The following is a 24,343-nucleotide window of genomic DNA, read 5'->3' on the forward strand; positions in this document are numbered from 1 at the left end:
ATTTAACGTTTAAATAGTCATACAGTTCTTGGTTAATCACATGAGACTGTAGGGCGTTGAAGATTATAGATTTGAATTTACCCTTCATGATATCAACTTCCTCGATAGACACTGGTCTATACCATTCTTCATTTTTTAGAATATCGAGACACATGGTCTCGTACTGATGCCTGTCCATGACGACCACGTTGCCACCCTTATCCGAGGGTTTAATGACAACGAGGTCGTCATGGACAAGGTCATCTAAAGCAGTCCTTTGGGAGGCCGACAGGTTAGAGGCCCCAGGTAGGGGGGCCTCCAATCTGTCGATCTCCTTCTGGGTGTGCTTCACAAAAGCCCAGATAGCTGGGCAAGTTTGGAGATTGGGAAAACATGTTGATCTGGATTTGAATTTATTTATTTCATCGCGTGACTCCTCCTCATCATCAGAAGAGGAATCAGACGATGAATAGTCTGGATGTTGTTTATTTTCCTCGATTAACTGCATCATTGTTTTGAGATTTCTAAAATCTTGGGCCTTGAATCCTTTGTATAGATCCTCGTCCCGTATATTGTTTTGGCCTTTGTTTTTGTCAAAGATATATTTATATGTCAAATTCCTTGCAAATAAATGAAGGTCTTTGACCACTTCGAATTTATTTATTTGTTGATCTGGACAGAAACTTAGGCCTAGTTGTAGAACTTCTTTTTCGGTTTGTGAGAGTGATCGGGAGGAAAGATTGATAATATCAAGAGGATTCTTTTTCTCCCCTTGATTGTATGTTGGTTGTTGAGTGGAATTTGATAGTCCATCCTTGATCCCTGCATGCAAGAGTGCTGCAGGGGCCAAAACAGGGGTGTCCCTGTGTGTGTGTCCTATTCCAGATTTATTGCTTGTCCTCTTATTACAAAGGTGTCTATGGGTCCTTTTCTTTCGTCTACCAGTTGCGTGGGAAGAGGGGTCCCTAAAGGGAATCCCTGGATTGTTTCCTCATTAGTGGTTGTTGGCAATAACTCACTCTTGGAGGTTTTTGGAATGGCTCCCAGGTCTCTAATAACTCCCATGACTGGGGTTGTTTTAGCATTTGGTGTGGATTGTGGGGATAGATTGCGCTTCCTATTAGGTTTATCCGTGTCTCCTACCATATTTTGATGTTGATTGCCTTTATTTCCTCGTTTCCCTGATTTACCACTATTGCCCTGTCCCTGTCTGATTTGACCCCTCTGCGTTGATCGAGCTGATGAAGCCGAAGATACAAGAGATAATTCTGAGTCGGATGGATATTGATAACTTGTCTTATCAGATAGTATTTTTTGAGTTTTGTTTTTGCGTGTATAGGTGGATTTTTGCCATTTATAGGCGTAGCCTCCCATAAAGGCCAACTTATCCTTGTAAAATTTTAAATCTTTTCTCATCAGAAGGGTTTTATTGAAACTCTCCAGGTGAGCCTGTAATTCGGATTCCCTTTTATTGTATTCTAAATGCTTGATAAGTGAGCGATTTCTTGTTTGCAAATTCTCAATATCCTGGCTGACTTTCATGCACCTCTTACAATCCTTCAACCTCATTTTGTGTTTTGTTATAGGGATGGAGACGCCGGGCAACACCAGCTTGGGTCTCATCTAAAGTCCCACCTAGTCCAATATGTTTAAAGCAACCAGGGATGGAGACGCCTTGCCTACAGCTTGGTGCCTCATCTAAAGTCCCACCGTGCGATTTTCATGCGTTTTTGGTGGATGCAGTTTTTGATTTGACCCTAGTGTTTTCCGTATACAGGGATGGAGACCAATAGCATGACCTGCTTGTCTCATATAAAGTCCCAAAGGAAATAAGGGATTTCAAAGGCAGTGTGCTTTACAGGCCATGCCCCATATATAAAATCCCTTCCTATCCATATACTGCATCCACCAAGGGGATGGAGGTGTAATGCTTTTCAGCTGGTCTTCTCCAGTTTGCACCATGGTTATATTTTAACCTAATTATTTGAACTTTTTGAGACAATAGCCAGTCGTGCATGGGGATGGGTTGCGGGAGGTTGGGCTGTCTCCCTCTCACCTGTTCCCCATCCACCCATTAGCGGCCATGTGCCTCCAGTGTGAGGACACTAAATTAAGAGTGTAGGACTGCAGATTTAAACAGGGTGCCGTGACGTGGCTCTGCAGCTTTCACATGCGTTTGCAAATGTGTGTCAACTAAACCCCTGTTCTTTGTACCAAGAGACAGGTCTTATTTGGTTGGTGACAGACTGGAAGGTGAGTACATCAAACTGGGGGCTGGCTGACTTTCATGCACCTCTTACAATCCTTCAACCTCATTTTGTGTTTTGTTATAGGGATGGAGACGCCGGGCAACACCAGCTTGGGTCTCATCTAAAGTCCCACCTAGTCCAATATGTTTAAAGCAACCAGGGATGGAGACGCCTTGCCTACAGCTTGGTGCCTCATCTAAAGTCCCACCGTGCGATTTTCGTGCGTTTTTGGTGGATGCAGTTTTTGATTTGACCCTAGTGTTTTCCGTATACAGGGATGGAGACCAATAGCATGACCTGCTTGTCTCATATAAAGTCCCAAAGGAAATAAGGGATTTCAAAGGCAGTGTGCTTTACAGGCCATGCCCCATATATAAAATCCCTTCCTATCCATATACTGCATCCACCAAGGGGATGGAGGTGTAATGCTTTTCAGCTGGTCTTCTCCAGTTTGCACCATGGTTATATTTTAACCTAATTATTTGAACTTTTTGAGACAATAGCCAGTCGTGCATGGGGATGGGTTGGGGGAGGTTGGGCTGTCTCCCTCTCACCTGTTCCCCATCCACCCATTAGCGGCCATGTGCCTCCAGTGTGAGGACACTAAATTAAGAGTGTAGGACTGCAGATTTAAACAGGGTGCCGTGACGTGGCTCTGCAGCTTTCACATGCGTTTGCAAATGTGTGTCAACTAAACCCCTGTTCTTTGTACCAAGAGACAGGTCTTATTTGGTTGGTGACAGACTGGAAGGTGAGTACATCAAACTGGGGGCTGGCTGACTTTCATGCACCTCTTACAATCCTTCAACCTCATTTTGTGTAATATCCTTATCAATATCCATTAAATCCGACTTATATTTATCTCTCAAAAGCTCCATCATGTTGGAGGTACATTGGGTTAAGTTTTTTTCCCATTTTTCTTTAAAGATTATATCATGCACCTCAAAGGAAGGAAAAATTTGTACACGTAATCCCATAGGATTTACGTTTTCTCTTATATATATTTGTCAAAAAACCTGATGTGCCAACCGAGGTTGGATTTTCTTTCCATCAATCGTCTAATTTTCTGAAAGAACACCTCTATATCAATATCGTTTGGGTTAGTGGTGGTACAATTTTTCTCGATATTATCTAGGAAATCCTCCCAGTTTTTTCCTCCTAGTTGTGCCATTTTTGCCATCATGGGAAAATGGAAACTAGTCCTAAGGAAGGAATTTACTACATATGAAAGAGATTAGAAAAAGAGGCTAGCAATATAATCTCAGATATTTAGATGTCCAGAGGGGGAGAGGGGGAAAGGAGGGAAAAAGAAGGGGATCAGGAAAAACCAAAGTACCTAGATTACAGTCCAATCAAACATACCAATATAACCATTGATTGCCAAATATACTGTCATAATATTAACTTACTTAGACATATATTGTTTGCTATTGTAATAAACAAATATAGTGCAAATTGGAGAAAGGAATATATAACATTTTCTGAAAAGTTTATTTATCCAGACCAGTAGGCAGTGGCAAGTGCAAAGAAGTGCTTTGCACTGTGCTTCCTTAGGACTAGTTTCCATTTTCCCATGATGGCAAAAATGGCACAACTAGGAGGAAAAAACTGGGAGGATTTCCTAGATAATATCGAGAAAAATTGTACCACCACTAACCCAAACGATATTGATATAGAGGTGTTCTTTCAGAAAATTAGACGATTGATGGAAAGAAAATCCAACCTCGGTTGGCACATCAGGTTTTTTGACAAATATATAAGAGAAAACGTAAATCCTATGGGATTACGTGTACAAATTTTTCCTTCCTTTGAGGTGCATGATATAATCTTTAAAGAAAAATGGGAAAAAAACTTAACCCAATGTACCTCCAACATGATGGAGCTTTTGAGAGATAAATATAAGTCGGATTTAATGGATATTGATAAGGATATTGAGAATTTGCAAACAAGAAATCGCTCACTTATCAAGCATTTAGAATACAATAAAAGGGAATCCGAATTACAGGCTCACCTGGAGAGTTTCAATAAAACCCTTCTGATGAGAAAAGATTTAAAATTTTACAAGGATAAGTTGGCCTTTATGGGAGGCTACGCCTATAAATGGCAAAAATCCACCTATACACGCAAAAACAAAACTCAAAAAATACTATCTGATAAGACAAGTTATCAATATCCATCCGACTCAGAATTATCTCTTGTATCTTCGGCTTCATCAGCTCGATCAACGCAGAGGGGTCAAATCAGACAGGGACAGGGCAATAGTGGTAAATCAGGGAAACGAGGAAATAAAGGCAATCAACATCAAAATATGGTAGGAGACACGGATAAACCTAATAGGAAGCGCAATCTATCCCCACAATCCACACCAAATGCTAAAACAACCCCAGTCATGGGAGTTATTAGAGACCTGGGAGCCATTCCAAAAACCTCCAAGAGTGAGTTATTGCCAACAACCACTAATGAGGAAACAATCCAGGGATTCCCTTTAGGGACCCCTCTTCCCACGCAACTGGTAGACGAAAGAAAAGGACCCATAGACACCTTTGTAATAAGAGGACAAGCAATAAATCTGGAATAGGACACACACACAGGGACACCCCTGTTTTGGCCCCTGCAGCACTCTTGCATGCAGGGATCAAGGATGGACTATCAAATTCCACTCAACAACCAACATACAATCAAGGGGAGAAAAAGAATCCTCTTGATATTATCAATCTTTCCTCCCGATCACTCTCACAAACCGAAAAAGAAGTTCTACAACTAGGCCTAAGTTTCTGTCCAGATCAACAAATAAATAAATTCGAAGTGGTCAAAGACCTTCATTTATTTGCAAGGAATTTGACATATAAATATATCTTTGACAAAAACAAAGGCCAAAACAATATACGGGACGAGGATCTATACAAAGGATTCAAGGCCCAAGATTTTAGAAATCTCAAAACAATGATGCAGTTAATCGAGGAAAATAAACAACATCCAGACTATTCATCGTCTGATTCCTCTTCTGATGATGAGGAGGAGTCACGCGATGAAATAAATAAATTCAAATCCAGATCAACACGTTTTCCCAATCTCCAAACTTGCCCAGCTATCTGGGCTTTTGTGAAGCACACCCAGAAGGAGATCGACAGATTGGAGGCCCCCCTACCTGGGGCCTCTAACCTGTCGGCCTCCCAAAGGACTGCTTTAGATGACCTTGTCCATGACGACCTCGTTGTCATTAAACCCTCGGATAAGGGTGGCAACGTGGTCGTCATGGACAGGCATCAGTACGAGACCATGTGTCTCGATATTCTAAAAAATGAAGAATGGTATAGACCAGTGTCTATCGAGGAAGTTGATATCATGAAGGGTAAATTCAAATCTATAATCTTCAACGCCCTACAGTCTCATGTGATTAACCAAGAACTGTATGACTATTTAAACGTTAAATGGCCAATCTTGCCAACGTTTTATGCGTTACCCAAAGTACATAAAAGCCTTGAAACACCTCCAGGGCGCCCAATTGTTTCAGGCATCGGCTCTATCACTGAACCTTCCAGTAGGTTCGTTGATGACCAATTACGCCCACATGTCATGGGCCTACCCTCATACCTCAGGGATACTTTAGAGCTCCTGAGAGTTCTGGAGGGTCTCAGTGTCCCTGGTGGCTCTCTTTTGGTCACCCTTGACATTGAGGCCCTCTATTCTAGTATCCCCCATAATAGAGGTATCGAGGTTATCACCATCTTTGTTAAGGAACAGACCCATCGCACTTGGGCGTTGGCAGATTTTACACTTCAACTACTGAGTCATATTCTCAGATCCAATATCTTTGTATTCGGTGAAACCACTTACCTCCAGGTACAGGGGGTAGCGATGGGGACTGCTTGTGCCCCATCGTATGCCAACCTGTACCTGGGGGGGTGGAAAAGGGAGCTATTCGCCAATGATGGCGCTTCGATATACCTGCGCCACCTAGCGTTGTGGCGCAGGTACATCGACGACGTCATCGTTGTATGGACGGGCTCGGTGTCCACCCTTCTGGAATTTATAGACTTCATATCCCACAATAACTATAATCTAAAATTCACTGTTCAATATGATACCCAAAAAATAGCCTTCCTTGACACCACAATATATCTTACACCTGAGGGCAATATGTATACTTCCCTATACCGTAAAAATACGGCAGGAAACACTATACTTCATTATACTAGTAGTCACCCGCGATCCCTAATACGCAGTATCCCGTATTCACAATATCTTAGAATACGACGCAACTGCTTTCTGGATGATGATTATAAACAAGAAGCTAAGGCCCTACAGCAAAGGCTTTTGGTTCGTGGCTACAGCAAAAAATTACTTAAAAAAGCCTATCAAAGAGCTAATCTCCAACCACGAGATAGGCTTATTTTTGGGTCACGTAAAACTAAACCTTCAAATACTACTAAACTAGTTACCAAATACAGCTCCCAACATCAAACCATACGTAAAATCTTGGATAACAATTGGCACTTCTTAGCAGACGATATTACGGTCTCAAAATACATTAAACCCTACCCAGAGATAGTTTATCGTAAATCTGCCTCACTTAGAGACAAACTTGTACATAGTCATTACAAACTAAAGAAGGATGAAGATTACCATGGAGCAATGGGGGGCTATGGTACTTATAAATGTGGCCAATGCTCAGAATGCCCCTGGGTAAAAGAGGGGTACACCTCCCCTCTACCTCGGGGAGGAACTTTGAGACCTAGGTTTAGGGCTACTTGCCTTACTGAGGGTGTTGTTTATTTAGCTACATGCCTCTGTGGGGCGTTCTATGTAGGGAAAACAATTAGACCCTTTGCGAAACGCATCCAAGACCATCTGTATTATATGGACACTGGACTTATGTCTACACCCATCTGTAGGCATATAGGCCTAAATCATAATTTCGACCCCCATTTTATTAAATTTATTGTATTAGAAGCAGTCAAGAAGAATCCCAGAGGGGGCAATTATGATAATGCAATTCTCAAGGCAGAAGTAAAGTGGATCTATAAATTACAGGCCACTAGGCCACCAGGTTTAAATACGGCCTTATCATTTAAACCCTTTTTGGAATGAACCTAGGACTGCATTATTGCCCACTACATATATGTAACCATAAGACTAATAAAAACACTCCCCACCCTCTGTTTTTCCTGAAACTCCTTATGTGATTATGCTTTGTATTGTCTATATTGTCCATGTACCTATTGATTCAGCATTTAGACAAACCGTAATACTGTATTAACATCACAGGAATCCATTGTGATGCCAGAATTTAGGATAGGATACTATTGTAGTATATTATGTATTCATATGTTTCTTATGACTAATTAATCACAGCACATGTTGGTCATGTGCTGCGAAGTATTTATATACATTCCCTTATGATATTTATATTTTTCTCTTTTTTTCTTTGTTTCCCTCTTATTTTTGTAGCTTTATGAGATCGGAGTCCGTGTATCAATATAGGATCAGATCGCGATTAAATCCAATGTGCCGGCTCTTTTCCTGCTTATCTCTTTTTTGACAGGGGCTCGGGCGCCAAGCCGGGGGTGGGATTGTTGAGATTTACACTACTCTTCTCCTCCCACATTCTTTCCCCGAGTCCGTTCTCTTTTGATAGCGGATGTACAGCGCTCCCACTCATCTGTACCTCTTTGTTGCGGTGCAGCTCTGATTGGGACCGCTAGATGGCGCCCGCACCGGAAGTGACCAGTCGGAGGTCATGAGGTACCTCATCACTTCCGGTGGGACCGCGCTTATAACGTCGAGCGGAACTTGGCACAGACAGGCCACGACTAGTGGCGCGGCTGTCTGTTACCAATCAACCGGAGCATATGAGGTAAGTTTCGCTACAACGATCTCCCATTTGTACGGCAATAATGGCATTTATCTTTCACAGTTTCTGCTGGTTACATGTGTTTCCACCTTCTCCTCTAAATACTCACTCTTTGGGTAGATTCTCATCGGACACCTCCTCTAGTTCACTCCCAGTAACTTTGCACATTTTTAACCTTTGGTTACCATCGGTATGCACCTGGTCTATAAATATATGTTACATCTAGATCCCTCACATGGTGTCTATGCACCCCTGGCTTCATTAACCCCTCTTATTTCTTTGCCTTATCACTCTATGTAGCTCTCTGTTTTCTTTCACAACTTAAGCATGATTTTTCACTGCTATTGCCCTACTATTGGAGAACGTGGGTAATGTACCTATATACACTTGATTTCAGTATTATGTGGAATTTTTAGTAACTAGCTTTTTCCTTTATGGAATGCTGTTTTTTTCAGATTTATTCCCGTTCGACCGAGCTCGGTCCGGTTCCTGTTAAAGTAGCGGGATCAGGTCTGGCTGGACTTTGTAGTTCAGGGTTATTACCCGCTATTGGATGGATCGTTATGATCCCTGATACACGGACGCTGATATGGCTGCTTTGCTCTAGATACAACTTGTGGTGAGCCCTATTATATTGTAATTTCTATATTTGATTGTAATTAACTTGGTATATTTTTGTAAACTGACTGTATGTTATTCATACTTAGAACCAGTAGAGGTCACCATTCCTGTATTGTCCCAGAAGAAGCCTCCCGGCGAAACATGTTGGACACGAGTGACCCCAGCACCTTTCAATGGTTCTATATACATTTAAGTATCTTTGCGATATCAAGATGTATCACTGTATGTGACTGTTTTTATGAATTTGTAATAAAAATCATTATTTTATCTTGTTTTTGAATTATTTATCTTAAACATATACCCTCACAAGCCTCACCCTTAAAATCCCATCATTTTGGTTCACGCCCACCTACAGCGGTCACTCTGGGGCACAAATAGAGTCCGCAGGGATAGTGATACCATTTTATCTTTTCTTGTTCTATGGGGACATGGTCCTTTGCTAGGGAGCCTCTGTCATGGTACCCTTCCCATGTTAAGGGCACGTGGCCTGGTATGGTTCAGTGCAGATTCCACATTCAGCTGTCCCTCCAACACTTCAGTTGGACTAAAACTAACCAGCTCAACCACTTAAGGACCAAGCCTTTTCTGGCAAATCAGTAAAAATCTGTATTTTTTGCTGGAAAGTTACTTAGAACCCCCACACATTATACATATTTTTTTTTAGCAGAGACCCTAAATGGCGGTTGATGCAATTTTTTTTTCATACTGTATTTGCGTAGCAGTTTTTCAACCGTAATTTTTTGGGAAAAATTTTGCTTTAATGAATTTAATACAAAATTATACAATATATAACCTATTTTTTGGGGAAAAAACAAACAAACCTGGTTACCTCGGCCCTAGACTGGAAGTGATGTCATGATGTCGCTCCTGTCCTCCTAGATTGTAGTGGTGATCAGAGACAATCTGGTTTCTTCTCACCTCTGTGACCAGCTTTGCGAACTGTCGGATCATTTCCCAGGCTCACTGGTAAGAACAGAAGGCCTGAGAAACACTGGTGAGAAGCAGGAGGGGGGGGGGACACCCCCCCCTCTTACTGCTTCTAATAGTGATCCAGCGGCTACTGCTCAGATCGCTTTTATGAGAAACAGAATTGCAGGCTTCAGCCATAATCCCAGTAAACCATTTCAAAACTGCAACCAATATATACGTAAAAGATTATGCATTTATTGATGAAACCTTTATTAATGAGCGTTACAGACAGGTCAGGTGACAATGCATTCTTCCATGATGCCGGAATAAAGATGAAGTCAGCCAACAGGTCACACAATTTCCATATCCCATCACTTTCTTACCATTCAAAATGGAGATTTCACAACTTTATTCCTTCTGAAATGGGAAGAGATTTGGGTCACACATTCAACCAGACAGAAAGAGATCATATCCTATTCTTTGCTCACAAATCCTCCCTTTTCCAGCAGTCTCCAGGAGTCCAGATATAACCTTTGACCAGATGGTATACAGTCCCCACTTTTGCACAACATTTTTCCCACAACCTTTCCTACCTGTTGGAGGTGCAATAATGCCAGGGCAACTCTTTTGTTTGATCTCTTCCCCTTTAAAATTCAAAATACTTACAACATCTTACAAAGCCCTCCACAACTCTTCCCCCATCTACATCACCAACCTTGTCTCAAAATGCCAACCAAACCATTCTCTTCACTCCTCATAATACCTCCTACTATCATCACCTCCAGGACTTCTCCAGAGCCTCTCCCATCCTCTGGAACTCTCAACCTCAATCTGTCTGACTATCTTCTACTCTGTATTTAGGTGATCTCTGAAAACCCTTATCTTTAACACATTTACATTCTTCATTTCTATTAGGGTATTTGCAAAATTTAATTTCTTCCTAATTTTAGACCAAAATATATGCTGCTACATTTCTTTGGTAAAAAGAACCCAAATTGGTGCATAGTGATGAGCTTCGTGTTCGAGTCTAACCTAGGTTCGCCTTGAACACTGCCCGCTCGCCCGTTCCCCGAATGGCGAACAAATGGGCTTCTTCACGGGAACTTCAAGTTCCCGCATCCATAATTTATTTAAAAAGTTTTAATTAATATCCATAATTAATATTAATCACCCACTGGCCAAGGGATTAGAGCCCACAGCCTCTCACTTGCAAGCCCTGTATTCTACCACCTATGCCACCATAAAGCCTGCTAATTAACACACAATACACTCGCCCTACACACAATTCCACATTCCTTCAGGGATAGTGTAGTGAGTTACAGTTTATCAGATAGCGCCGTCCAGTTCTGGGCACCGATCCTCAGGATGGATGTGCTGGAACTGGAGAGAGTCCAGAAAAGGGCAACAAAGATAATTCGGGGAATGGAGGACATCAGCTATGAGGAAAGACTACAAGTATTGAACTTATTCTCTCTGGAGAAGAGACGATTGAGAGGGGATATGATAACAGTGTACAAATATCGTACTGGTAACCCGAGCATAGGGAACAAACTTTTCAGAGAAAGGGAATACAATAAGATACAGGGTCACTCACTAAAACTAGAAAAAACAAACAGTTTAACCTTAAACTACATAAGGCAATCTTTACTGTCAGAGCAGTAAGGATGTGGAATTCTCTTCCACAAGCAGTGGTATCAGCAGGGAGCATCGATAGTTTAAAAAAACTATTAGATGGGCACCTTAAGAAGAACAACATACAGGGGGATACAATGTACGGTTAGCAGCAAACACACACACACGGGTTGAACTGGATGGACTGGTGTCTTTTTTTCTACCTCACTAACTATGTAACTATGTAACAATGGGGCTCCTGTTTGGCTGTCATATTACAATAGGCCCAGCAGGAAGCAGTTAATAATAAATGTTAAAAAGGAAGCAACTTTTTTTTTAACCCTTTTTATAGAATTCTGACTTCTGTTTTTTTTTTCTGCACAGATGGATTGATGAACCATTTTTTTTGGTCATGCTTGTCTTGTTACAACAATACAACAAAGTTACATGAGAAGCAAGCCATATGGATGTTATAAGTGACTGAAAGTCTTTATTGCAGTTCACTGGAAAATTTACACAGGACACAAGACCTATCCGTGTTCTAAATGTCATGAATGTTTTGAATGCTCTTCAACATTGATCCAACCTCAGAGGACAACAAACGAGAAGTAATTTTAGTGCTCTGGAAGTGACAATGTCTTTACTGTCAAGTCCAACCCATGTATATATGAGAAGTCATTTCAGAAGATATTTCTTGTTTGGAATGTGATAAAGGTTTTACAATGGAGGCAAAAGGTATAACACACCAGAAGGTTCACACTGGAGAGAAGCCACATCCATGTTCTGAATGTGATAAAACTTTTACATTGAAGTCAAATCTTGTCAAACACAAGAGGATTCACACTGGAGAGAAGCCATATCAATGTTCTGAATGTGGCAAAGCTTTTACACAGAAGTCAAATCTTATCCGACACCAGATGATTCACACTGGAGAGAAGTCATATCAGTGTTCTGAATGTGACAAAGCTTTTACACAGAAGTCAAATTGTATCACACACCAGAGGATTCACACTGGAGAGAAGTCATATCAGTGTTCTGAATGTGGCAAAGCTTTTATACAGAAGTCAGAGCTTATCAGTCACCAGAGGATTCACACTGGAGAAAAGTCATATCAATGTTCTGAATGTGGTAAAGCTTTAACACAGAAGTCAGATCTTATCAGACACCAGAGGGTTCACACTGGAGAGAAGTCATATCAGTGTTCTGAATGTGGCAAAGCTTTTACACAGAAGTCATATCTTATCAGACACCAGATGATTCACACTGGGGAGAAGTCATATCAGTGTTCTGAATGTGGCAAAGCTTTTACACGGAAGTCACATCTTATCACACACCAGATGATTCACACTGGAGAGAAGCCATATCAGTGTTCTGAATGTGGCAAAGCTTTTATAACCAAGAAAGAGCTTATCATACACCAGAGGGTTCACACTGGAGAGAAGCCATATCAGTGTTCTGAATGCAGCAAATCATTTACAATGAAATCAGATCTTATCAGACACCAGATGATTCACACTGGAGAGAAGCCATATCAGTGTTCTGAATGTGGCAAAGCTTTTACACAGAAGGCAAAGCTTATCAGACACCAGAGGGTTCACACTGGAAGGAAGCCCTTTTAATGCTTTGAGCGTGACAAAGATTATACAGTAAATGCTGTGCTAAGTATCACCAGAGGATTCATAAGCTTCAGCTGCAGAGAGGAAACTCTGGAAGAAGGAGGAATAATAAAGGATTTGCGGGTGTCCCATTCGTTTCACAGCCCCAATGTCATCCCACAAGCTAGGGAAGATGTGAAAAGATAAAATGTGACTTTAGAAAAAAAAATAAACTAAAATCTGTGAGCAAACTGGAATGTAATGATTGGATGCACTAACTGTAGTGCTTATGTCCATCAGACCCACACCTAGCAGGCCTGTAAATATTATACATTTTTATTTTAATTTTTTCAGATAAGTATCAGTGACTGAACTGTTTTCCTCATGATTCTCATCTTTTTATTTTTTTGTTTATGGAGCTTTGACTGAACATGTAATGCATTTTCATCATTCACTAACTGAGCCGTGTTCCCAAGTGTTTTCTTCCTTGCCTGAGCAAATACATGACCAACACTGCCTCAGTATCAGAGACTAGGATGGGATCCAATGGCATCTTGCCAAGCCTCTTAAGCCTCAGTGGGAGAGTCCATTCCAGGTTCTTCTGACTGTTGATACACCATATGCCAGGCTTTGGGGCTCCAGCTATGCTCACCTTATCCAAACTTCCTCTCCCATGATCAATGCCTCCTTTCCATGTTTCATCTCCTCTCATGGATGACAGCTTTGCAGGCAGGTCTGTGGTTGGGACACCAGCCAGGGAGAAGTCTCTGTTCAGTAAGAAAGTAACTTTCTAAGCTGCTGTAGGCCTTCAACACTGACTTTCTGCTGTTTATGGGATGCATTTAACAGTACCATTTAATTTCAGCTGGCTACTTTGTGTTACATTTGGTTCTACTGAAAGTCTCAGGGATTCCTTCTGGAGAAGAAAGAATGTCCTTGATATCTTCTTCCTCTGTCCATCTATTATTCATCTCCATGACTATTTACACAGCACAACTGCAAGAGCTCTGAGCTTACCAAGTGTGAAGTGTGGTCACATTCTTACCACTTTTGAGGACTGACATTCCTCCAGTTGGGGTTCACTTTAACCTTTTTGCTGCCTGACCCCTTTTTTGCAGTTTTTGCACACGCTTTAAAATCATTTTAGCCTTGAAAATTATGTAAAACCCCCAAACATTATATATTTTCTGAAAGCAGACTCCCTAGAGAATAAAATAGTGGTAGTTCAAATTTATGTCACCCGATATTACCTTAAAGGTATAGGAAACACAAAATTTAAGAAAAAAAAAAAAAAAAACAACAACTAACGTAAACATTAGGGTGAACATATGCAATAAATTACCCACATTTTGGTAAAATATAAAAGGGGTTGCGCTGAGTAAATGGATACCAAATTTGCCAAACCTTAAATTTGTGTGTGCCTGTGAAATGGCAACAAACTTCAGTCCCCTATATTTTCTATAGGCAATTCTTACGGTTCCAGCTGGCTGAACAGCTTCTCCATCCTGAACACATGGCCACCATAGGGACAGCATGGGATCTTCTCCATATCAGATCACACAGAGTGACCGTCAGCTTGGCATATTGGAGACACTCTTTTGAATGTGAAGGAGGAGGAGAAGATAGTGTTCTCTGGGAGCAATTCACAAGCGTTTTTTGATTTGTTATCTGGTAAGAGACCAATTCAGGTGTTTTCACAAGGCGATTTGGAGCACTGTGGGATTTCCATTTTGTTTTCAGCACATTTGTTATGTTTTGGCATCTTACTTCTTCCGTCTGGTAAGGAGGAATTTCACTTGGAGGTGGATTTACACTTTGGATTTGGAAGCACGTTGTTTTCAATTTTCAGTTTCATTCATCACTTCATTTATGGACACTTATGAACTTTTTGTTTATGTTGATATACCACTATGAACCACACGAGTGTCACTAGTTTATGAAGATTTATTTTCTATTCATGATTTATAATTGATGTTTATTGATTTTGTCATCCCATTGATTTGGGTCTTTATCACTGTTGTTTTAGCGCACCCAATTATCAATTACCAATGCTTAAAAAGCCCCCTACATGTATCAGTTTAGTGTTATGGAGGAGGTCTGGTGCTAGAATTAATGCTTTAACTCCTGTGTGCATGGCAACATGTGTATCGCAATCAATATTTTCATGCGTAGGTGCCCCCGACGCATGCGCTTACGTTTCTATGAGCATATATATGGAGGTGGAGGGCCTCAAAATGTCTTTGGGGGGGGTTATGTGCTTGGGTGTAACCAATTTTTTTGCAAAAAATAAATAAAAATATTTGTAATTTTTGTTTTTCTTCCCTTTCATCACATAGGGGACAATGTGATGTTTTTTAGGTGGCAGGTTTTTTTTTAACCACTTCTGATCGAAAGATTTTCCCCCTTAATGACCAGGCCATATTTTGCGATTCGGCGCAGCGTTACTTTAATGGACAATTGAAATAAAATTGATGTCCTTTTTCCCCACAAATAGAGCTTTCTTTTGGTGGTATTTGATCACCTCTGCAATTTAGTTTTTTTATTTTTTGCGCTATAATCAAAAAAAGAGAGACAATTTTGAGAAAAAAAAAATATATATATATATATATATATATATATATATATATATATATTTTTTTTTGCACATTCTGCTAAATAACATTCCCAAAAAAAAATTGAAAATCAAAATTTAACTTTTTCGGCCAATTTGTTTTCTGCTACATATTTATGGTAAAGAAAATCGCAATAAGTGTATTTTGATTGGTTTTCGCAAAAGTTATTGCGTCTACTAACTACGGGAAAGATTTATGCCATTTTTATTATTTTTGTTTACTAGTAATGTCGGCGATCTGTGATTTTTTTTTTTTTATTTTTTTTTTTATTTTTATTTTTTTTGCGGGACTGCAACATTGCGGCAGACAGATTGATCGGACCCCTTACTGATATGTTTGACACTTTTGGGGGTACCAGTTACATTACTACAGTAATCAGTGCTAAAAATATGCACTGTTACTGTAATAATGCTATTGGCAGGGAAGGGGTTAACCCTGTGTGTGATCAAGGGGTTAAATGTGAGCCTAGGGGAGTGATTCTAACTGTGGGGGGGCATGGCGTCTGAAATAACCATAGAGACATGTGATCCTATATAGAAAGATCACATGGGCTCTATGATCATTTCAGGGAGAAGAACGGTCAGCTGTTTTACAACATCTGACCGTTCTTCTCTCTCAGCGGGGAGAGATCGCGGGTGTCAGGTGGCAATCAGAGCCGCCTGCCTGCTGCATCGGCTTCCCCGCTGATGAGCAGGGGCAGGAGTGCGCCGCTGGCAGCGTGCGCTCGCCCTTTAGCCTCCTGCTCACAACCGAGGTATAGCTACGTTGCCCAGGAGCCGCTGCCTGTGGCAGTATTACTGCGGCGGGCGGTCGTAAAGCTGTTAAAGATGGTATGTCAATAGTTGCAGGGGACTTCAATTTTGTTATGGATTTACAGCCCGATGTGTCGTCCCATGTGGGGAGGAGCAGAGTAGAACAATTAAAAAAAAAAATTCAAAAAGCATTATACCAGCATCAGCTGGTCGATATTTGGAGAATTCAACATCCCAGAGATTACTCTTTTTACTCCTCCGCACATGGTACTTACTCAAGACTGGATTATGTGTTGGTGGAACATAGGTTATTGGAATTGATGGGCAAGAACTCAATTGAATCAATAACTTTGTCAGATCAGGCTCCGGTAACAGTAGAAATAAAGATGACAGAGGCAGTAGAGAGAATAAATGACTCATTAATACAAGAACAAGAAATTGAAGAGAAAATTAGGGAAGATCTAGGGCAGTGTTTCTCAACTCCGGTCCTCAGGACCCACTAACAGGCCAGGTTTGCAAGATAACTGAAATACATCACAGGTAACATAATTTGCTGCTCAGTGATTGCAGTTTTCTAGTCTGCATCTCCCCAAGGTAATATGTAAAATCTGGCCTGTTAGTGTGCCCTGAGGACAGGAGTTGAGAACCACTGATCTAGAGTTTTATTTTAAGATAAATACATCTCAGGAGGTATCTATGGCCACAATATGGGATGCACACAAAGCTTATATTAGAGGGGTGATAATATCAATGGGAGCCTATAGAAAGAAAAAGAGGTTGAAGGAGATCAATAAAATTTTATAAGAACTTTTTGAGCTGGAACAAAGACATAAGAAAGAGAATGAAAAGGAAATTCAACAGTTGTTAGTGTTAAAAAGAGACGAGTTAAATACACTAAGGGAGCAGGAAGTAAGGAGAATCTTTAATAGAGAAAATAAAGAAATAAATCAGTGGAGAAATAAACCAGGGAAACATCTTGCAAATGTAATAAAGAAAAAGAAATCTAGGGGATAAATAGAGGGAATTACAAATAAGAGAGGTGAATTAGTATACTCAACAAAATAAATAGCGGAGGAGTTCCAGAAGTTCTACAGTGAGTTATATGCGGTAAGACCGGAGGGGGAAAGAGTTAGTGACTCAGAATAAAAGGCTAAGATAAAGGGATATTTCAAAGAATCGAATTTACCTAAATTAAAAGAGAACTGTTGGATTTAGAAAGAGATATCTCCCAGGAGGAAATCTTAATAGCAGTAAAAGATTTAGTTATAGGAAGGAGGCCGGGGCCGGATGGTTTTTCAATAATTTATTATAAAAAATGTAAAGATATACTTATCCCCAAATTAGAGACATACTGGAACTCACTGAGGGACGGTGGGGAGATGGGAAAAGAGGCAGTCCTAGCTCATATTACTGTAATACCCAAGGAGGACAAAGACCCCACGCAATGTTCTACTCATAGACCAATATCATTATTACACGTTGATGTAAAATTATACGCAAAAATATTAGCCACAAGGCTGAGGGGTCTAATGTCAGAGTGGATACATGTGGATGAAGTGGGATTTGTACCAGGGAGAGAGGGGAGAGATAATGGGGTAAGAACCTTGATACTTACTCAAAAAGTGAAAAAGGAAGGTCTACCAGTTCTCATCCTGTCGGTAGATGCAGACAAAGCTTTTGACAGAGTGGATTGGAGTTTTATGAAGGTAACATTGGAAGACCTAGGCATTGGAGCGAGAATGACTCAGTGAAATAAAATGTTATATAGAAGTCCTACGGCAATGGTTAAGATAAATGGAACTCTGTCACAGGCTTTTGAGCTGAGAAACGACACGAGACAGGGATGTCCTCTGTCTCCAGTATTGCTCAGTCTGACATTGGAGCCCTTTTCTAAAAACTATCAGAAATTGCATAGATATCAGGGGTTTTAGAAGAGGTAAAGAGGAACATAAAGTTGAAGCGTATGCAGACGATATTTTGTATTTTGTTTCTATTCCTAGAATTACTCTACCTAATATAGGCAAACTTTTGAAGCAGTATGGAGATCTGTCAAATTTATAAATAAATCCCCAAAAATCAGAAATCTTAAATGCATGTACATGTGAGGAACTGCAACGCAATGTGACTCTGGGGACAAAACACAAGTTTGTCTCCTTTGATCCCCTGTCCTTCCCAATGCTAAAAAACGCACTGGGAACGCATGTAAACGCACATGTGGAAATTCATGAGAAACGTGCAGTTCCTGGTGTGACCGGACCCTTACAGGGAAAACTTTTATTTGGGGGTGACGTTTGGTGACAATGTGATCAGTTACACCCACTTATGTTTTATTTCACCATTACTTTTCTTTTATATCAGTGTTTTCACTTCAGTACATGAAATAATCTGATATCTGAGGGAAATCTGAGAGCGATATGAAGACTTTGTGGCGTTATATTGTATGTTCATATGTCTGTGGGTACATCAGACCGAAAAGAGGGACAGAGAAATATGGAGTCCTACAAGGGAGAGTGATGGGAGATATGATAAAATACAATCTCATTACCTCCTCCGCTGATACTTCCAGCAACGTCTCCTCTATAATTCCTCCCACATGGAGCTTCCTGTCTGTACCTCACCTCACTTCCTGTCTGTACCTCACTTCACTTTCTGTATGCACCTTATCTCACTTCCTGCTTGTGCCTTACCTAATTTCTTTTTTTTTTAACTTTAAATTTTTATTGGAATTTTAATTTAACAATTTCAACAATAAGTCTCATTGCTTGGTACATGTAACAACAGTTAGGAAAATTAAGAAAATTACAGGAGTACAAGGTAACAATTACAGGATAATATATATATATATATATATATATATATATATATATATATATATATATATATATATATATATATATATATATTATTTCTTGTCTGCACCTTACCTCACTTCCTGCTTGTACCTTCTCTCATTTCCTGTTTGTGCCCTACCTCACTTCCTGTGTGTACCTCACCTCACTTCCTGTGTGTACCTCACCTCACTTTCCGTGTGTACCTCACCTCACTTCCTGTGTGTACCTCACTTTCTGTCTGTACTTTTCATTACTTCCTGTCTTTAAAAGAGACTTCCTGTCTCTGTATAAATTAGATTACCACCTTGTGGAGCTCATAAAAACTGCAGCATTGAGAAACATCACAGGTAACTGAAATCTATGGAAAAGTTTTACCCTCTTCATGACTAGAGCAGTTTTTTTTTTTTGCTATTCAGCACTGTGCTACTTTAACTGATAATTGCTCAGTCATGCAACACTGTACCCAAATAACATTTATATCATTTTTATCCCATAAATAGATCTTTCTTTTGGTGGTATTTGATCACCACTGCTATTTTTTGTATTAGATACATATAAAAAAAAAAACATTTTTGGAAACATATTGTATTTTCTTCTTTCTGTTATGAAACGTATCAAATAAAATCAAACTCCTTCATAAATGTAGGCCGGGATGTATCCTGCTACATGTCTTTGGTGAAAAACATTACCTGCTTACTGACCACCCCATGTAGCTTTACTGCTACAGGGTAGCCGCTCTGTGTGGTATCATGTATATACAGTACCTTTTATATGTGATTCTGTATATCAGATTAGGGGGCCTGCCCGATGCGACACAGCACATGCCGATAACCGGGTCCCAGCCAGTGATTGACCGCTGGCACAAGGTGATCAGTTCTGAGCCTCACAGAACACAGCTCTGTGAGTGTAAACAACACAGAGCTGTGTTCAGTGACAAAGGAATGAAAACAACGAGATACCCAGTAATAGTGATGAGCCGAACACCCCCCTGTTTGGTTCGCACAGAACATCTCGAACAGGGGAAATGTTCTAGCGAACATGTGAACTCCATTAAAGTCTATGGGACACAAACATGAAAAAACTAAAGTCCTAAATTTAAAGGCTTAAATGCAATTATTGGCCCAAAAAAGTGTATGGGGACCTGGGTACTGCCCTGGGGGACATGAATCAATGCAAACATTTTTTTTCTAAATGATCGTTTTTACAGGAGCAGTGATTTTAATAATGCTTAAAGTGAAACAATAAAAATGAAAAATTCCTTTAAATATCGTGCCTGGGGGGTCCACTGAATGTGCCTGTAAAGTGGGGCATCTGTACAATGTATGGAGCCTGCTGTAGCAATACTGACATTTCTAAAGGAAAAAATTTTATTTAATTACTTAAGCCCCGGAGGATTTGGCTGCTCAAAGACCAGGGCCTATTTTGCGATTCGGCACTGTGTGAATTTAATGGACAATTGCGCAGTCATACAACACTGTACCTAAACTAAATTGACGTCCTTTTTTTCCCCATAAACAGAGCTTTCTTTTGGTGGTATTTGATCACCTGTGCGATTTTTATTCTTTGCGCTATAAACAAAAAAAGAGAAACAATTTTTAAAAAATAACAATATTATTCACATTTTTTTAAATGAAATCCCCCCCCCCCCCCCAAAATATAAAAATTAAAAAAATTTTAAATTTTAGGCCAATTTGTTTTCTGCTACATATTTAATCGCAATAAGCATATATTGATTGGTTTGCGCAAAAGTTATTGTGTTTACTAACTACGGGAAAGATTTATGTAATTTTTATTGTTTTTTTATTTTAACTAGTATTGGCGGCGATCTGCAATTTTTTTTTGGGATTGCGACAGACAGATCGGACCCTTGACTGACATTTTTGACACTTTTGGGGGTACCAATGACATTACTACAGTAATCAGTGCTATAAATATGCACTGTTACTGTCAAAATGACACTGGCAGGGAAGGGGTTAATTTATTGGTCATCAGTGAGTTAAATGTATCCCTAGGGGCGTGTTTCTAACTGTGAGGGGGGCAAGGCTAGTGATGTAACCACAGAGACATACGATCCTACATAGCAGGATCGTATAGTCTCTGCCTTTACATCAGGGAGAATGACAGATGGCTGTGTTTTCATCGGCCGTCTGCCTTTCTCCCTCTCCTGAGCGGGATCGTGAGTGGCCGGTGGACATCGGAGCCGCCGGTCACTCACGCGGGGATGGCAGTGAACAAGCGGGGGCGGGAGCACGCCTCCGGCGGCGCGTGCTCGCCCCCTACAGACTCCTGGGCGAGCGACGCAGTACTACGTCCGTTTGGCCAGGAGCAGCTGACTGCTGCAGTAAATATACTGACGGCAGTTGGCAAGTGCCTAAACTTGCTCACGGCTTAAATGTATTGTTGGCTCCCAGCAACACAGGTAAAAAAAAAAGGGTCCCCCCCTAGAATCCATACCAGACCCTTATCCGAGAACACGGCCTGGCTGGCCAGGATGGGGGGCGAGTGAGCAACCCCCCCTCCTGAACCATACCAGGCCACATGCCCTCAACATGGGGGGTGGGTGCTTTGGGGCAGGGGGTGTTGTTTCAGTCACAAACATTACAAACTGTACAGCACTATTTGTCCCATCCCCCATCTACACCGGAGAGAGGGGGTGGGCAGGCACAGTTTGCCATCTTTGCCCTGTAGGAATTCCCTGTATCATATCCGCATATCCTTTACTGACCATGGAAAGATACAGATGAATAAAATCCAACGCGTTTCGGCGGTTAGGCCTTAATCATGGCAGATGGATGAAACGCGTTGAATGCTTATACGGCTGTATCTCCTCGTAGTCAGTAAAGGATGAGCGGATATGATGACTACAAAAAAAAGAATCTCTGACTGATCATTCGGATATCACGGTGAGGACTGCAGCTGCATTCACCATCCAGGTATAACCACCTAAACCCCGAAGACATCATAGGACTTCTTATGGGTGGCGGGTGGTTAAGCACAGGGAGATATCAATCCACCGGGGTCCCTGCAGCCAGAACTATAAACATAACATTGGGATCTGCTGTTCTGAGCCGCTGTATCCCTCCGCAGGTGAGAGTCCCTTGTCTGCTATCAGCAATGCTCCTTTTTTGGGGGGGGGGGGTGATACACAAAAAAATTAGATATCTAAATACTGACTGTGAACGTGGGGTACTGAAATATATTTAGGGGTGCTTCAGCACACCCAATCCTCCCCCCCCCCCAACACTGTCCTTGCGGTGTCTATAATACTGCTGTGTTTTTGGTTTTGGCCAATGGTAAGTCTATCTGGTGTGATATAAAATAAAGGCGCCATCCTCCTTATTTCCTTTCTGGTTGGTGTGTGGAGGTGCTATTGAAGCAGTTAGGTCCTCTTTGTCAGTGGTCATGGCAGCAGTCACTACACCCACAGTGCTAATTAAAGACGAAGAAGAGGAGGTGCAGATACTGGATCCATCCAGTGATTGTAAATAGGGAGCAGAGAGGCCGGTCCTGGGTCATGTATATTGACCCCCATGCACATGAGTAGTTGGGTGAGGGGAGGAGCTCCCAGTGACCAGAATAATACAACTCTTCATAGAGGATTTAAAAAAATGTGTATAGAGATCATAAATGTATACACCGAGCCAACGCATGTCACAGGAATTGCATCCCACTTCTTCAGGGCATCAGCAAGGAGTTGGCTTCTGATGATACAACCAGGCTACATGCTCAGATTAAGGGTCTGGTATGGAATTTTAGGGGGACTTCATGCTTTTTTATACCTTTTAGAATGGGGTATTTCATTATAATCCACACCAAACTCAAAGGGCCTGGTATATAAAAAGGGGAGAACCCCACACCATTTTTCTTTTTAACTATTCCCACCATTTTGCTGACATGGCCAGGGATTCCCATTCATGTAAGTGATTCGGACCGGTGACATCATTGGTTGCTGAAGACTCATCAGTGCCTGCACCCACCGGAGTCCCTAATAACCATTGGCAGAGGGGAGCTGTCATGTATAATAGCAGAAGAAATTCTTCTTCAATCTATATATGAGTATGGGCTCCGGCCCAGGGCTAGTGGAAGCATAAAGAAGCTTAGACCTGCCTTTTTCCACCAGGGTGCCCAGGCACCCTGGGGTGCCTTGAGGCTTCTTCAGGGATGCCTTGGCAAAATGCCTAAAAATTGCCCAAAAATTGTATACAAGATGGCGTGTTGATGAAGGCTGCCCTTTTTGTTACACTAAGTCACAGGTTTTCATTCTGCACCATTACAATCTTCTAGCTGCCAGCGTCCTAAGGAACAATGGTGTCATCAGTTGATGAGGAGGATGTCAGTCACCTACACAGCATCCTTGTTCCTCTGCCCCTCTCCATCAGCGTTGGGGTCACATTAGCTGACTGATGGAGAAAAACTGAGGGAGAAGAGAAAAATTGGAATGTTAATCAGTACCAGTTTGCAAAGTATATTTGCTTCGGAAGAATAAATCACCTCTAACATTGGGTGTCCTACTTGGTCTTGTGGATGTTGTTGAATTATGTAAAACTAGAATAGATTTTACATTTTAGAATGGGGTGCCTCGAGACTGTCCATCATTTTTAAAGGGTGCCTCGTGACTGTCCAAGATTTTTAAAGGGTGCCTCGTGACTGTCCAAGATTTTGAAAGGGTGCCTCAAAATTGTCCATAATTTTTAAAGGGTGCCTTGACTTAAAAAAGAGAAACACTGGCTTAGGCAACCACCTTAGGGCACCAAAATAGGGGAACAGTAAAATCTGAATCCCCAGCCACTTGCTGCAGACATGTGTTTTTTTACACACTCCCCACCGCTATCCCAGCCGGAGTGTGTGTACTTTAGTAAAGTCGAATATCGGCTTTCATGTGGAAGTGATACAAGCGAGTGTGAAGCCACCTATCACATCCCCAACCACACACTGCGATGTGCTGACCCCCCCTCCCATGTGACCTCCCCCCACCATGAGAGACAGTGGAACCCGATGCTGTCATGGTGGGGGTCACTGGGAAGGGTGGCGAGAGCTCAGCCTCCTTCCTGTACACAGAGCAGGAAGTGACTTGTATGACATCACTTCCTGCACCGCAGCCGTCATTCTCCGGGATCAGTGCTGGGGGAAGGTCTGTGTTTCAACAGCTGCAGTGAAGTGCAGAGAAGACATCCAGGATCTAATAGACCCCGAGTGTCTCCATACAGAGAACCTGTCACCTATATGCTATCACATAGGGGGCCATTGGTTTCCTATATGATACCAATACAAGTTATGTACAAAAAAAAGATAATAAATACAAAAGTATTAAACATATAAAGAGACACATA

General features: G+C 41.2%; 1 protein-coding gene across 1 annotated transcript in view; it reads left to right on the top strand.

The window, feature by feature from the left end:
• LOC309548372 (uncharacterized protein) overlaps positions 1-24,343 on the top strand; it is a gene marked incomplete at both ends in the record, with an annotated part of 1,605,927 nt that overhangs the window by 764,337 nt on the left and 817,247 nt on the right. Inside the window, 2 exon segments of the mRNA XM_082248310.1 lie at positions 12,057-12,832; positions 19,284-19,360. Of these exon segments, the coding sequence (XP_082104436.1) occupies positions 12,057-12,832; positions 19,284-19,360 (853 nt within the window).

Source organism: Pelophylax lessonae (assembly GCF_965119305.1).
Source record: "Pelophylax lessonae genome assembly, chromosome: 2".
Classification (NCBI taxonomy): Eukaryota; Metazoa; Chordata; class Amphibia; order Anura; family Ranidae; genus Pelophylax; species Pelophylax lessonae.